This window comes from Mobula hypostoma, chromosome 23 (assembly GCF_963921235.1).
Source record: "Mobula hypostoma chromosome 23, sMobHyp1.1, whole genome shotgun sequence".
Taxonomy (NCBI): Eukaryota; Metazoa; Chordata; class Chondrichthyes; order Myliobatiformes; family Myliobatidae; genus Mobula; species Mobula hypostoma.
The window spans coordinates 44482566-44498456 of NC_086119.1; the positions used below are offsets into that span (position 1 = coordinate 44482566).

General features: G+C 41.8%; 1 protein-coding gene across 8 annotated transcripts in view; it reads left to right on the forward strand.

Annotated features, from left to right (window-relative positions):
- Window positions 1-15891, forward strand: part of gtf2ird1 (GTF2I repeat domain containing 1) — a 200953-nt gene that overhangs the window by 86983 nt on the left and 98079 nt on the right. For all 8 annotated transcript variants that reach the window (XM_063031349.1, XM_063031348.1, XM_063031351.1 and 5 more), the window contains one exon: window positions 4786-4869. In XM_063031349.1, the coding sequence (XP_062887419.1) occupies window positions 4786-4869 (84 nt within the window). The remainder of the gene's footprint in view (window positions 1-4785; window positions 4870-15891) is intronic.

A 15891-nucleotide genomic window follows, 5' to 3' on the forward strand; every position in this document is an offset into this window, starting at 1 on the left:
CCAGGGGAGGAGCTTGGCTGCTTGGGGCGCGCGCTGCCTTTTTTCGTAACAGTGAAAACGCCTTCTGTTAGCGAAAACAGGTAACTAATGTAAGTCTTTCGTAACAGCGAGGTTTCATAAAGCGAGCATTCAAAAAACAGGCGACACCTGAATAGGAAAAACTGAATTACAGTAAATATATGTATATATTTAAATTAAATAAGTAGCGCAAAAATAAAAAAAAACAAGTAGTGAGGTAGTGTTCATGGGTTCAATGTCCATTCAGAAATCAGCTGGCAGAGGGGAAGAAGCTGTTCCTGAATCATTCAGTGTGTGTCTTCAGGCTCCCTCCTGTACGTCCTTGGTAGCAATGAGAAGAGGGCATGTCCTGGGTGCTGGACGCTGCCTTTCTGAGGCACTGCTGCTCGAAGATGACCCTGGATTCTAAGGAGGCTAGTGCCCATGATGGAGCTGGCTAATTTTACAACCCCCTGCAGCTTATTTCGATCCTGTGTGGTAGTACATCATCACCCCGCCACTCTCCAGCTGTAGCAGACAGTGATGCAGCCAGTTAGAATCCTCTCCACGGTACCTCTGCAGACAGTGATGCAGCCAGTTAGAATCCTCTCCACGGTACCTCTGCAGAAATATGCAAGTGTTTTAGGTGACTTGACAGCTTTTGTGCTCTCGTCCTTCAAATCTGTATACTTCAGGAGCTCTTCATAACAATATCCCATCATTTGATGTTCTTGTCATGTGCTTTTACCGGCTTGACTGGTGTCCTCATGAGCAGGGTACATCCAGTTCACATCCTGCAGCATTTCTGAACTGGCATTTTGCCTTGCTTCCTCAGTTCCATTAGTCTTGTGTGACAGCTGGATACAAATGGTTTTCTCCTTTCTTTTCCACTTTGTTGCTACATGTTCTCCATGGCTTACATACAATGAGTAGGTATTAGCTCTGTAGATGTTTGTGTTCACTTTTTAATTTAATACTTCCATCACAGAATCATTCGCTGGCTTGCCCTAAGCCTGTACTCATGTTACCAGTCCTATTTGCGATTGTCAGTGCCAACTTTTAACAGAGAAATGGCAAATATCCAAACTGTATTTAGTTTTTAAATGCAACATGATTTAGTCTGAAGTGCTCAACTAACTCTACTTGACTTGTGGGAATTGTTCTGGGATAGGATTAGCCCATTACGGTTTAAGATTTATTTCCAGTTTTCTTTCTACTTTTTAGAATGACATCAATTTGTCCTCAAGAAATGGCTATTTTAGTTGTTCATATGTGCTTGTTTATGCCTGGCTCTTCAGCTTTCTAAATCCAGACGTATTTTATTCTTCAGCATTTATAAAGCTTTGAAGGGAGTAATCTCTTTGTTATTAAGGAAGGGATCTATAACAAACCTCGCAAACACTCTTGCTATTTTTTTGCTTTTTACAGCAGTGGCGGGCATACGGAATTTTCCTGTTGAATCTGAAGTGGTGATGGTGCAGGAGCTTGAGATCTATATCATGAAACAATGTGTGGGTCTGAGTTCCCCCTCTCCACTGTTGGAGCAAGAACACTGGCTCGTTTAAAATGGGTTTAATGTTTGCTAAGTAGCTAATGGAGCAATTTAGTGTGGATGTGGGAGTAAATCTAGTCCAGGATGATACAAAGAGTTCTGTTTTACTTGAGCGATTATGTAATATTGAACATTAAATAAGCCTCAGTGGCTCGCTGGCTTGGGTATCGAACTGCTCAGAGTGGTTGTTCTCATTCAGCACTCTCACATGGCAGATGCTCTGGGAGGATGTTAAATGGTAGCCATGTAGAGACTCAGCAGGATGTGCTTCATACTGGTTGTTAATCTTGTTTAAGGAGATCTTGTCTCTGCTCCCCAAATACACCTCTCAGCTCTGCGAAGGTTGTGAAACTGGTCTCACTGATCAAAATAACAGCATATGTCCTCGCATGATGCTGAGATGCATCTTGGGATGCACTGGGACACATCATCTGGGGTCATCGGGTGTTCCGGGTCTTCCAACATCGGACATTCTTGCCCAGACAGTTCAGCCAGGGTTGATCAGGACCTGGCTTGTGTCCCAGCAGCATTGGTCCACAGGTCACACCTCCTGTTCCACAGCTATCTGCAGGCTCGTTCCGCAGCCTCTGTAATGGTCCTGATGGCTCTTTTTGAAGCCCTCATAGTGCCAAGGAGAGAGTAGGTTCTGCACAGCGACCAGACCAGCAAAGCCTCTACACGTCACCTCTGTAGGCTGGCATCGTGCCCTCCGCCCCGTCTCTGTCACTGCTCTACCAGCTCCTGGTATCTGGCTTCCTTACATTCAAACGCATCCTCAATCTGGTCTTCCTGAGGAACTGCCAGTTCTATCATGACCGCCTGCTTCAAGGTTTCTAACAAAATCACCACGTCAGGTCTCGGGGGGGGTGGGGGGGTGGGGGGGTGTGATAATGCGATGAAGTCAGTTGCTCGCCAAAATTGTCTGTCAGTTAGCAGTCGGGCGTCACGGCGAGCATGCCTGCTGGTGATCTGAGCTGAGGCTGTGGTTGGTCTCCTGCCTTGACAAAGGCTATGGGCCTGCCGGGCTGACGGACGTGCCATAGCTGATTTTTACACCAAGTTCCAAATATCCTGCGCGATTGCCACAAAACGTGCAATAAAAACAGAGCAATTTTGAATGAAACCTTGTACTTTCGTATCACTTTTATAGTATAAACAGAATGAGTAATGAGGCAGTGCTAATGAAATGGGCCCCGCACGCTATTAAACCTCACTCAGGGACTCTGTACTTCTAGCTGCGACTCCACAGTGGGGGTGCTGTACTGTTTGGTGGTAATTAATCTCCTGCTCCCTCTCAGCCTAAGCAAAAAAATCCACACTGCTCTTCTGAAGAGCAGGTGTATTCTCCTGATGTACCGGGCAATGCAATATTTCACCCACAGTGGCCATCCTTGGAGCAGATTATGTGGTTATCACATCATTATGCGTGGAACCTGCTGTTTACAAATTGGCTGCCACATTCCCTAGATTAAATAACCACACAACAAAGTAACCTAATTAGTTTTGAAGCACTGTGCCCTGGGGACAAGAAGCATGTTATAGGGAAGTAAATTCATATCATGTAGGGCGTTGCCGTTGGCATAAATACTGTATCCAGTAACCTATGCAAGCACGGTAAATGTTTCTTTTAATCTCGCTTCATTAGAGGAAGATTTATAGAGTAGGCAGAAGGGATTTACTGGGATGCCCCTGGACCAGAGAGCATGTCTAGTTACGGAGAGGTTGAGTGCTTTAGGGCTTTTCTCTTTGGAGAGGAGGAGGTTGAGAGGTGACTTTGTAGATGTGTACGAGATGGTAGAAGGTATAATTCTAGTGGACAGCCGAAGATCTTTCTCCCCAAGCTGGAAATAGCTAGTACCAGGAGGCGTCATTTAAAAGTGTTTGGAGGAAGGGGGGTTGGGGGGAGATGTCAGAGATAAGTTTTTTTTTGCACAGAGGGTGGTGGGTGTGAGGACGCCCTGCCAGGGGTGGTGTAGAGGCAGAGATATTAGGAGCATTTAAGAAACTTTTAAATAGGCATATGGATAATTAGAAAAATGTAGAGCTATGTAGAAGGCAAGGGTTAGACTGGTCTTGGAGTAGGTTAAAAAGTAGGCACAACATTATGGGCTGAATGGCCTGTACTGTGCTATTGTTTTCTATGTTCCAATATACTTTATTTATTGAGATACAGTGCAAAATAGGCCCTTCACCCACCCAGCAATCCCCTGATTGAATCCTAGCCTAATTACGGGATAATGTACAATGACCGATTAATCTACTAACCGGTGTGTCTTTGGACTGTGGGAGGAAACTGGAGCACCCAGAGGAAACCCACATCATCACAGGGAGATTGTGCAAACAGCTCCTTCCACAGCGATGGGAAATGAACCTGGGTCGCTGGTACTGTAAAGCGTTACGCTAACCACCATGCCGTCATGCTGCCCTATCTTTGTCTTGCTGTAAGCCGTGGCAGTTCACTGCCCTTGTTGTCCAGGGTCACAATAATAATTAAAAAACAAAGAATAAAAGTTAGCTTTGAGCGGTGCTGCAACGTGCAGTGGGATTGTGCCTACTGTAATGTGTAGGTTTTTAATTCCTCACTGCCATCCTGTGAGCAGGAGTAATAGATCTGTGGACAACTGGCTAAGTCAACTGGAGTGTAAGGGACAGCAAACATTCAGGGGCAGCCATTCCAGTAAAGCATTAGTTCCTCCCTATTTAATAAGAGCCCTTTGACCTGGAGTGGAGCTCTGCTGTAAAACATCCTTCATTTTGAAGCAGAACCATCTGTGCCAGGTGCAAGTGCTCTCAAATATCCTGAGACACGGGTGGGCAACATGTGAATTAGGGGGACATGGGACAAAGTGAACTCTGTGAACCATGAGATGGTAAATGGGTTGAGATCGAGAAAGAAGCCTACTTTCCGTCACAAATCTGTAAAGGGAAGATGGTGGAGGCGTGACTCATTATTGAGAGAAAGGGAAGGCCTGACATACTTAAACCATTTCTCAAAGGTCTTCCCAAGCGGGACAATCTGTTAGAATATTTGTCAGAGGGAATGTTGGAGGTGGGTACGATTACAATGTTTAAAAGACAAGTTCAAGGATAGGAAAGGAGGGATGTGGGCCAAGTACAGGCAAATGAGACTACCTGAGGAAGACACCTTGATCATCACAGATGACAGATGAATTGGAGCTGAAGAACCTGTTTTTGTGCTGCAGAGTTCTATGTCTATCTCTAATTCTGTTTTGCAGAAAAATGGAACTTGTACATAAAAGAGACAGAAGACATCAATATCCTGAGGGAGTGTGTGCAGATCCTCTTCAACAGCAGATACGGTGAGTCATTGCATCCAGCTTCTGTCATACTTGCTCTAACTCGACGTGCACGAGTACTTTTAACTTAATGCAAACTGAAAGCAATGTCAATGGAATACACACACTGCACTCAAAATGCTGGAGAGCACGTCAGGCAGCACCTATGGCAAGGGTACCCTTGCTTAATGGTGTTGGTCCATGGCCATAAAAAAGGTTAGGAACCCCTGATCTATGGAGAGAAATGAACAGTCGACATCTGACCCTTCATCAATTCCCCAATATTTTGTGTGTGTCTGTGTGTTGCTTGAGGTTACCAGCATCTACAGATCTTGTGTCTCTGCAATGCCAATGGAATTGGTGACGTTGTCAGTGAAAGTTGATTTGGGCATCTTTTTTATATTTTGTAACTTCAAAACATGAAATTATTTCAAATGAAACTCATGGGAGTCCAAAAATATGGGCGTAGTTTGAGTTTACTTTAAGTGAGGTATCACGTGGCTGCATGATAATTTATGCAATTAATTTATTTCAACATATAGCCCATAATGAATTATTTAAACAAATAGGAAAGCTTAATCAATATATTATATAACTAACACACACACACACACACACACACACACACACACACACACACACAAGGTTACTCAAATATTATTGAAATGTCAAGTATAAAACACTGTTGACAAATCATAAACATGAGAAAGTCTGCAGATGCTGGAAATCCAAAGCAACACCCTCCAGCATTTTGTCCGTGTTCCTTCAGGCAAATGCTGCCCTAAAGAGCACAGACCCCAGCAATTCTGGGTCCTTCTCTCTTTTACTTTTTAAAATTTCACATTGTTTTCCCATATCAGCTCCAAGAATGTTTGTCCTGCAGCTGACTGATTATAAGTTGGAATTTCTTTCTGACAAGCCAGCTGCTGCATGTTCAAAGCTGCCTATAGTTTTGTCAGGCCATTGCTACTAAACAGAATAGAAATTGTGCTTAAAGTGAATAATACGCTCTGGAAATGGACGATGGAAAATGAGTTGCACTGCATTTTCTACCTGGTAAACATTTAACAAAAGGCTCTAAGTGGCTAGAATTCACTCTATGAAATATGGTAACAATCCCTGTGTGTAAATATGCAAAATTAGTGACATAAAAGAATATGACTTTTTATAAAAGATATTTGTCCCATTGACGTAAGGAAGGACCATGTTAATCACTGTATAATGATGGAGCAGGTGGATGCATTAGCGAAATATGCTGGATAAGTCATAGGTTTATTATTGACTGTTTCCCCTAAGCTACACAGAACCATGGCCGCACAGTAACTGAAATGCTCCCACGCACTTAGCCTTTGTTGCCCTGCAGCTGAAACTTTCTTTTATTTAATGTTAAGGTGCCACTCTGTTTTCAAGCCATGTAAAAATTTGGTCCGTACAGCTGTAACAAAGATTAGAGGGAACGTTGGTACCGAGATACAGTGAAAAAACTTTGTTTTGCCTGCCATCCATAGAGATAATTTCACATCAGTACATCAAGGTAGTAAAAGTGAAAAACAATAACAATGCAGAATATACCTGTACTTAGAGAAAGTGCAGTGCATGCAGACAGTAAGGTTCAAGGCAATGACAAGGAAATCTAAGAGGTCTAGAATCCATCTCGTCATACACGAGCTCCAATCGAGAGTGTTATAGTAGCAGGATAGAAGCTGTCTTTGATCCTGTGGTATGTGCTTTCAGGCATTTGTATTTTCTGCCCACTGTGAGGGGGGAGGAGAGAGAATGTCTGGGGTGAGTAGGGTCATTGATTATGCTCGCTGCGTTACTGAGGTGGCGTGAAGTGTAGACAGAGTCCATGGAGGGGAGACTGGTTTTCATGATGTGCTGAGCTGTGTCCACAACTCTCTGCAGTTTCTTGCAAACACGGGAAGAACAGGAAGTTGCCATATCACGTTACATCCAGCTAGGATTATATCTCAGGTATATCAGTAAGAATTGTTGAGAGTCTACAGAATCAGGCAGTATCCATGGAGGAAGTGAACAGGAGTCAATACGCTGGGTCTTTTTCCCACAGGGTGCGAGATGTCACAGGGCCAGATTGACCTTGCGCTTTGGAACTGAGTAGCATTCTGGGAGGAAACAGTGCAGTTTATTCTAATTCACTGACCTCTTTCAAATGAATGTGATTGTTCAACTTGGGCCAACCAGTGGTGGTTGTGTACAGAGTGTATCCTGGCCCACAGAAGGTCAATTTGAGTTTATTGTCATGTGCATAAGCACCTTGAGGTACAACACAGAACTTGCAGCGGCAGTATCAGCATCACAGGTGCATACAGTGCCTTGAAAAAGTATTCATCCCCCACAACTAGTTCCACGTTTTACTGCCTTGTTTTCTAAATTCAACATATATTGAAGTAGAATTTTTTGGAGCCATCTGCACAACATTGTGCATCATGTCAAGTCAAAAGAGAAACACCAAATCCTGTGAACAATTTACTAAAAATTAAAAAAAAACACAAAATTGTAGAGTTGAAAAAGTATTTATCCCTAACTTTCCTCAGGTTCAATATAATACCTTACCAACTCACCCAATTTTTTGATGTAGAAAATTGGAGGATCACCTGTTTTCAATGAATTCATGAGAATGAATACGCCCTCTCTCTGTAAGGTCCAACAATATGGTAGATTTTCAACAGACCAAACCAAAATGAAGACAAAAGAACATTCAAGACAAGTCAGGGAAATGATTTGAGAGAAACACAAATCTGGTGATGGGTACAAGACCATCTCAAAGGCACTGAATGTACCTTAGAACTTAATACAGTCCATCATGGGAAAAAAAATGAAACCATAGCCACCCTGCCTACGTCAGGCTGCCCCTCTAATGTAGTCACTAGAGAAGAATGACTCTTGTAAGAAAGACCATAAGACATAGGATCAGAATTAGGCCATTCAGCCCATCAATTCTGCTCCGCCATTCCATCATGGCTGATTCCAGATCCCACTCAACCCCATACACCTCCCTTCTCGCCATATCCTTTAATGTCCTGACGATCAACTTCTACCTAAAATATACACAAGAAATTTCACCCTCCTTCTGCCTCAATCCGTTCAATGATCGTACACACCATCTCCTCCAATGTCTTCTCTCTTTTCTGCAGTAATTTCAATAAAAGTAACTCTTGTTCAACATTTATTAGCTCCAACTCCAACATGATGCGCTCAGTTTCAGTCGCCATTGTTTGAAGTACACAAGAAACTCAACACAGTGGCATAGAAACCCCACCACCAACTAGCATTTTGGCAGTGAATTGCAGAGCGACGCAGACACACCAACGCACAAGTATAAATGCCCACAATGGCATGGCCCACTTGCGTAGGCTACGGCGTAGAGCCTACGCAGAAGTATAAATCAGCCTTAATACTGCACATCAGCCAGCTAACACTTTCCCTACTGTAAAGTATGGTGGAGGTAGCATCATGATATGGGGATGCTTTTCAACAGCAGGGACTGGAAATCTGGTCAGGTATGATGGGAAGATGAACGCTGCTACATATAGAGATTCTGGATGAAAACCTCTGCTAGGACACTTAAACTGGGGAAGAAGTTCATCTTTCAACAGGACAATGACCTAAAGCATATTGCCAGAGCATCCATGAAGTGGCTTCGAATGAAGAAAATCAATGTCCTTGAGTCCTGATCTTAACCTAATCAAACGGCAAGACCTCAACATTGCTGTCCACCTTCGTTCCCCAACTAATCTGGCACAGCTTGAGCAATTTTGCCAGGAGGAATGGGCAAATCTTGGTCCATCGCATTGTGCAAAGCTAATAGAGACTTATTCAAAAAGAGTACTGGCTGTAATAGCTGTGAAAGGTGTTTCACCTAAATGCTGAGCAAAGGCGGGGAGGAATACTTTTGAACTGCTGACATCTCAATTTTTGAATTTTTAGTTTTTCATGCTTTATAATTTTACCTGCTTTTTCGGGTTCTACTGTGAAAAAGGGAACATGTGATTCTCAAATAAAAATTCTCAGTTAAGTTGATCAAAATCCCTGGTTGATACTCATTTATGTGAACAAAGGGTTGGGGGATGAATGCTTTTACAAGGTACTATAGATGCAAATACACAGAATAGAAATTCTATATCAACCGTACATACTCTCCCACAGTTTTCTGTCCATTAACCAAGCTTCAAACTATGCCAGCATATTGCCTCCAATCCTAAGTGCTTGAACGGTGATTGTGTGAAGGGCTATTAAAGGCTTTTATAAACTCTGTGCGTCATATCCGCTGGTTCACCCTCATTTAATCTACTAATTACAACTCAAATAAATGCTTAACAGCTTTGTCAGACATTTCTATTTCATAAATCTATGTTAACTCCACCTAGTTTTTTTAATTACCCAAGTATATTGCTACCAATTCTGTGGCATTTTCTGCAGCATTTTCCCTACTCGTGACGTCAGGTTAGCTGATCTACCATTCCATATAGCTTCTTTCTGTTATCTTTGGATCATCCAAATGATGGGGCTCATTCTACAATCCACCAAATTATAGAAAATAGCAACCAATTACCTCCACGTGCACTTCCTCCAAAGCCTTAGGTTGGTAGACCTGTTGTTCTCCACCATTTTAGGAGATGTTTCTGTGTCCGCTTTCATGAAGACAGGTGCAAAGTATTTGTGTAACTTACATATTTCCTGATACAACTTCTCCTGTCTGCCTGTAAAGACTCAAATTTACATTTCTGATCATTTTCTTATCATCATTTCCACATTTCTGAAGAATAAATTGCAGTCTATTTTGTTTCATAAGTAATTACTCCCATAGTTCTACCTTTCCTTATTGTCGTTATTTTGTTTATATTTAAAATTGTGTTTGCTTAATTTTGAACTGGTTGCAAAGTTCTAAATATTTTCTTTTATCTAGTTCTACTCGTGCTTTATATGGTATATATGTTAGCCATATATGGTAGAGTCTTCTAGTTTGATTTTCACGTACTTGGGCATCATCCCTGAAGAAGATAGCAGAGCTTGTCATTGAAATGTCAGTTATAATCGATACCTGTACCTGTCTGAAAGCCCGAAAAGAGTGTATTTATAATACATAACTTTCAAAAACTATATACTAATTCTTTTAATGTTGATCTCTATCTACAATAGTCAACTCATAGTTCGTATCTTTGTTGTTTTGTTTCATATTTAGTACCTTGACTTCAGAGTTAACTGAGTCACATTCAGTCATACAATAAACTTGTATCATATGTTATGGTTAATCCACTGTGAAAGCTCTCAGATTCTAGATTATTAATCATTTGTCATTGCACAAAGCTAGGTGTGAAATAATTTCCATATTTGATACTGATATAGAAAATATTCTTGTATTGACTTCTTGAATTCATCCTCTGCACTATTTCTACTAATTTGGCTCGCCCAGTCTAAATTAAATGAAGTTTAAACCCACTCATAATTATTGTTTTTTTTTCCTCACATACACTCCAAATTTCTGAATGTACCACAGATGTTTGGGAACATTTGGTCAATTTCCAATGTTTACTGTTTCTTGTAGTTTCTTAACTCCACACAAAATAATTCCACTTACTGATTTCTGCAGCTTAGTTTGCTTCTTTTTCCATCTTTTTAAAAATTCTTTGTTGTCCTTTGGAAGGTCTTGGCTGTCCTTTCTCCTTTTTCATTTTGCCCATCTTTTAATATTTAATTATCCCATTTACTATCAAATTAATATTGAATTATATATTTAATTCTCAAACTTGCTAAACGTTGTGGTACTACACTAGGTGTTAGATTATGTCCATTTAATTCAAAGGACATTTATTGTCAATGTATATGCAATGTATGGATCTACTTCTTTTACAGCAATGACACCCCCCCCCAAGCACTACATGATAATCTGTTGTCTGCGCATGCATTGTTCTCTCTTGCTCTCATTGCAATGTGAATACCCCAGTTAAAGCCATCTCCTGCGTGTGCTTTTATTATAGTACATGTGTAGTTGTGCACAGACACAACAAATTGGCGACAAGTACGAACCTGAATGTCACCAACTGCTGATAGTTATGGGATGAAACGGCGAGAGTTAAACAGTATGAGAAGGCCGTCACAGACACCAACAAAGGAATGCATGATTAACAGTGAAAGATGCACTGAATTTAAAATTAAAATAACGTAGCAAGTCGGGGAGGGTGACAAATTTGATAGCGCTAATGAAGGCTGGGAGTTGTATATCAAGAGGGTTGATCTGTATTGTAACAGGAACAGCATGGAGGAACAAAAGAAAGCCCCTACACTTCTTAGCTTAATGGGCCCATGAACGTTCAGTCCCTTACGCAACTTAATAGTTCCTGCAAAGACAGTCAACAATTTTACAAAAATCACTTGAGCCCTGAACCACTGGTAATAGCTGAGAGATTTAGATTTTGTAAAAGGAACCAGTCAAAAGATGAAAAGCTTTCTGATTACTTTGCTGAACTATGCAAACTATCCCAGTACTGTGATTTTAGAGATGGACTTTCTGAAGCATTGAGGGACGGGCTTGTATGTGACATGCATGGTCAAAGCACTCAAAAGAGGCTATTATCTGAAAGATACCTAATCTTAGAATGGACATTGACCATTGCAATATTGTTAGAGACTGCAGCAAAGGTTGCAGCAGAACAAAAGAAAAGGAGGTTAGAATGTGATGTGTACAAAAGTCCCTGAATGGTGCAAAAAGCCAAAGATGGTATTGATGTGGCAAATGCTCCCATGATGCAACTGTCTATTTTCAAAGAAAAAGACTGCAGAAAGTGTCACAGACAAGGTTACATAGAGAGAGTGCGCAAGGCAGACAAAAAAGCACAACCGAGTGAAAAGCCTCAAGCACAAAACTAAGCAAATGCATAAAGTTACCGAATGTAAAACAGAATTAGACAACATAGAGTCTGAAAAGGTTGAACTGTCATACCTAGAACTGCATAATACAACTGAAGCAGATCACAAAATCTTCTGGATCACAATATATATGTCTGGTGTAAAACTGAAAATGGAGCTGGATACAGGGCCAGCTTTGTCCATAATTTCAGAGGCTGACTACAATAGACTGTTTTCTAAGATACCATTAGAGAAGACCTCAGTGATGCTAAAGACACACAGGCGAGATAAGTGTCTTCCAAAGGCAAACTGAAAGTAAATGTGACGTACGGAGGCCAAACATAACAGTTGGAGCTTTAAGTATAGAAAAGTGGGGCCCAGCAGTTTTCGGATGTGAATGGTTGAGAAAAATCCAACTAGACTGGCAATCAATCAAAGCTCTCAGTGTGACATTAACAGGCAACTGCAGTCCAAGTGGTAGCACTAACCAGAGGCTGTCACAGCTCCTTAATGCTAATCAGAAGATGTTTGAGAAGGGAATAGATAAACAGATCGAAGACTTGGCCAAAAGCTGTTCAGGATGCCAAAAGGTTCAAAATGCACCCTCAAAGGCACCATCACTCCCATGGGAGTGGCCGTCTTCACCATGGCAAAGCGTACATATAAACTTTGCTGATCCATTTACGTGTTCCATGTTTCTAATTGCTGTGGACGCTCATTCGAAGTGGCCGGAGGTTATACTAATGAACTCAACCACCACAACAAATACGGTCTCCGCCCAGAGGACTACCTTCGCTGAAAGCGCTTGCCCAAACCTTCAGGAAGTCAACAAGTTGGAAAACTTCCTTTTCGTGTATCGGAACTCTGTTCATGTGATGACATATCAATCACCTCAATGCTGTTCATGAACAGGAATCTGAGATCTCACATAGACCTCCTGAAACTAGATCTACAAAGGAAGTACAGCATAAACTGTTCAGCCAGTTGCCATGCAAAGCAGCAAGGAGCTTCAGGATTGGACAGGAAGTCCAAGCTTGTGATTACCAAGAAGACAAGTGGACACTCGGTGGGATAGCTACAAGAAGTGGACCAGATACTGGATGCTCAATTGAAGAATACGTCTGAGTTGACTGCATCCAACAAAACAGACACATTACTGTCACTGGACTGACCTTTCAGTGATGATGTCACTGACAGTAACGTGACCCCAGAAACCGAGAATGTTGTCTTAGACAAGACACTCACCAAATCTGATGCCACAGGTCCAGAGGCGTGATGAGAACGTTATTGTTGACAAGGCACCCACCAAACCTGATGCCACTCCACAGGTCCAGAGGCGCTGTCCTGAAAGAAACGGAGCGATGCACAAGACTGAGCCTTTAGAACTGTGAAGTTAGTTATGGACTTATTATGAAAGCATGTTTATTTGGAATATGGCATTATGAAAGGAAGAATGAATGTTTTGTACATATACAGTTTTATTTTGCATTAATCTAAAGGGAGGAATTGTAATGTATGGATCTATTTCTTTTCGACCACCCCCCACCTCTTAGCACTACATATTGATCTGTTGTCTGCGCATGCACATTGTTCTCGCTCTCACTACAATGTGAATACACCAGTTAAAGCCATCTCCTGTGTGTGGGCTTTTATTTAATATGTATATCGTTGTGCACAGACACAACAGTATGTATGCAGTAAAGAGCCCTGAGATTTGTCTTCCCAGAGACAGCCACAAAACAAAGAAACCGTGGAACCTGTTCAAAGAAAAAAAACACCGAACACCCAATGTGCAAAAAAAAGAACAAATCGTGCAAACAGCAAAACAAAAAGAGTGGAAAAACACAGAATGTAAAACATCAAACCAGTAAGATCATCAAAGCAGTCTAGGACTGTACAGTTCAATTCAATCTAGTGTCGTTCATTGACTGTAGGCCACGGAGCTAGTCCACCCTGATCAAAATTGCACAAAATAGTAACGAGAAAGGAGGAACCAGAAATACATCATAACATGAACTACAGAGTCCAGTCCATAAACTGCATCCACTAAACCTTGCCCAAGACCCAGTAGTCTGGCACTACCCTTGTAATTTAATGATCATCTAGAATGGTGTCTCTATCCCGATGAAGAGTCTTCAGTTTTTTTATTTAGAGTTGCAGACTTTTCAGCCCCAACAAGCCCACACCACCCATTGACACCAATGTGACCAATTAACCTACTAGCCCGGGCATGTTTGGACTGTGGGGGTGTATAAGCTCCTTACAGACTGTGGCAGAATTGAACCTGGGTTGCTGGCTCTGCAAGAACATTGTACTAACGGCTAAGCTTGTCTTAAACTATTGTGCCAACTGACACTCATTGCAGGCTCCCTCCCTTCCCGAAAGAGTCTGGCTATCATTACTAATTTTACTTATGTACGGATGAACTTATTTATTTCGAACATACAGTGGGGAACAGGCCTTTCTGACCCAAAGAGCCACGCCGCTCACCAATCCATCTATTTAACCCTAGCCTAAATCACAGGATATTTTTCAATGACCAAGTAACCTACTAATCTGTACATCTTTGGACTGTGGGAGGAAACCAGAGTACCCAGAGGAAACCCACACATTCACGGGGAGGACACAAGAACTCCTATCAGAAAGCATTGGAAATTAAGCTCTGACGTGCCAAGCTGTAATAGTGTTGCGCTAACTTCCACACTACCATGATGCCCTATTTTCTGCCTTGCATGGTCACCTTATAATCCTTATAATTTCTAAATTTCACCGTCCCTTATCCTTGGTTTATCTTTCCCCCACCTCACCTCCACCAACTACTTAGTTTAAAGCCTTACGAGTCCGTGAGACTTGGAAAAATAGAGGGCTATGCACTAGGGAAATTCTAGGCAGTTTCTAGAGTCGGTTACAAGGTCGGCACCGCATTGTGGGCTGAAGGGCCTGTAACTTGCTGTGAATTTCTATGTTCTAAGATGTGAGAGCAGAGTTAGTCATTTGGCCCATTGAGTCTGCTCTGCCATTCTATCATGGTGATTTATTTTCCCTCAAACCCTATTTTCCTACAATCTCCCCATAACTTCTGATGCCTTACTAATTAAGTACCTCTCGACCTTGGTTTCAAATGCACCAAATGAATTGGCTCCCACAGCCATCTGTGGCAATGAATTCCACAGATTCACCACCCTCTGGCTAAAGAAACTCCTCCTCTTCTCTGTTCTAATTAGATGTCCTTCTCTTCAGAGGCTGTGCCCTCTGAACCTGGACTCTCACACTGTCTAGGACTTTCAAAATTTGGTATGTTTCACTGAGATCTCCCCATCATTCTACTAAGCTCCAGTGAGTACAGGCCCAGCTCCATCAAACGCTCCTCCTACATTAACCATTTCATTCCCAGGATCATTCTTGTGAAATTCATCCCTTTTGAATGGCAGCACATTATTTTTTAGATGTAGAGCCGAAAACTGCTCTCAATACTCCAAGTACAGTCTGATCAGTGCCTGATAAAGCTTCAGCATTACGTCCTTTCTGTTGTATTCTAGTCCTCTTGAAATGAATGCTAACATTGTATTGGCCTTCCTTACTGTGGACTCGACCTGGAGAATAACCATTGAAGAATCCTGCACTAGGACTCCCAAGTCTTTATTGTTTTTACCAGAGTTCATGACCATACACTTCCCTATACTGTATTCCATTTGCCACTTCTTTGCCCATTCTCCAAACCTATCCAAGTCCTTCCACAGACTCCCTGCTTCCTCACTAATACCTGTCCCTTGCCCTATCTCTGTATCGTCTGCAAACTTGGTCACAAAGCCACCAATTCCGTCCTCCTAATCATATAATGTGAAAAGTAGCAGACCCTATCTTAATCTCCCTAATCTTATCCGGTGCTTTACACAACACACAACCCAGAATTGTCTTGTTCCTAGTGGGCTCGACCACAAGCTACTCTAAAAAGCCATCTCGTAGGCATTCTTCAAATTCCTTCTCTTGGGATCCAGCACCAACCTGATTTTCACAAGCTACTTGCAGATTGAAATTCCCCATGACCATCTCTTTTTATATGCCTTTTCTATTTTCCATTATAAATTGCATCCCACATCCTGGCTACTGATTGGGGGCCTATATATAACTCCCATCACTTTTTTTTTACCCTTGCAATTTCTTAACTCTTCCCATAAG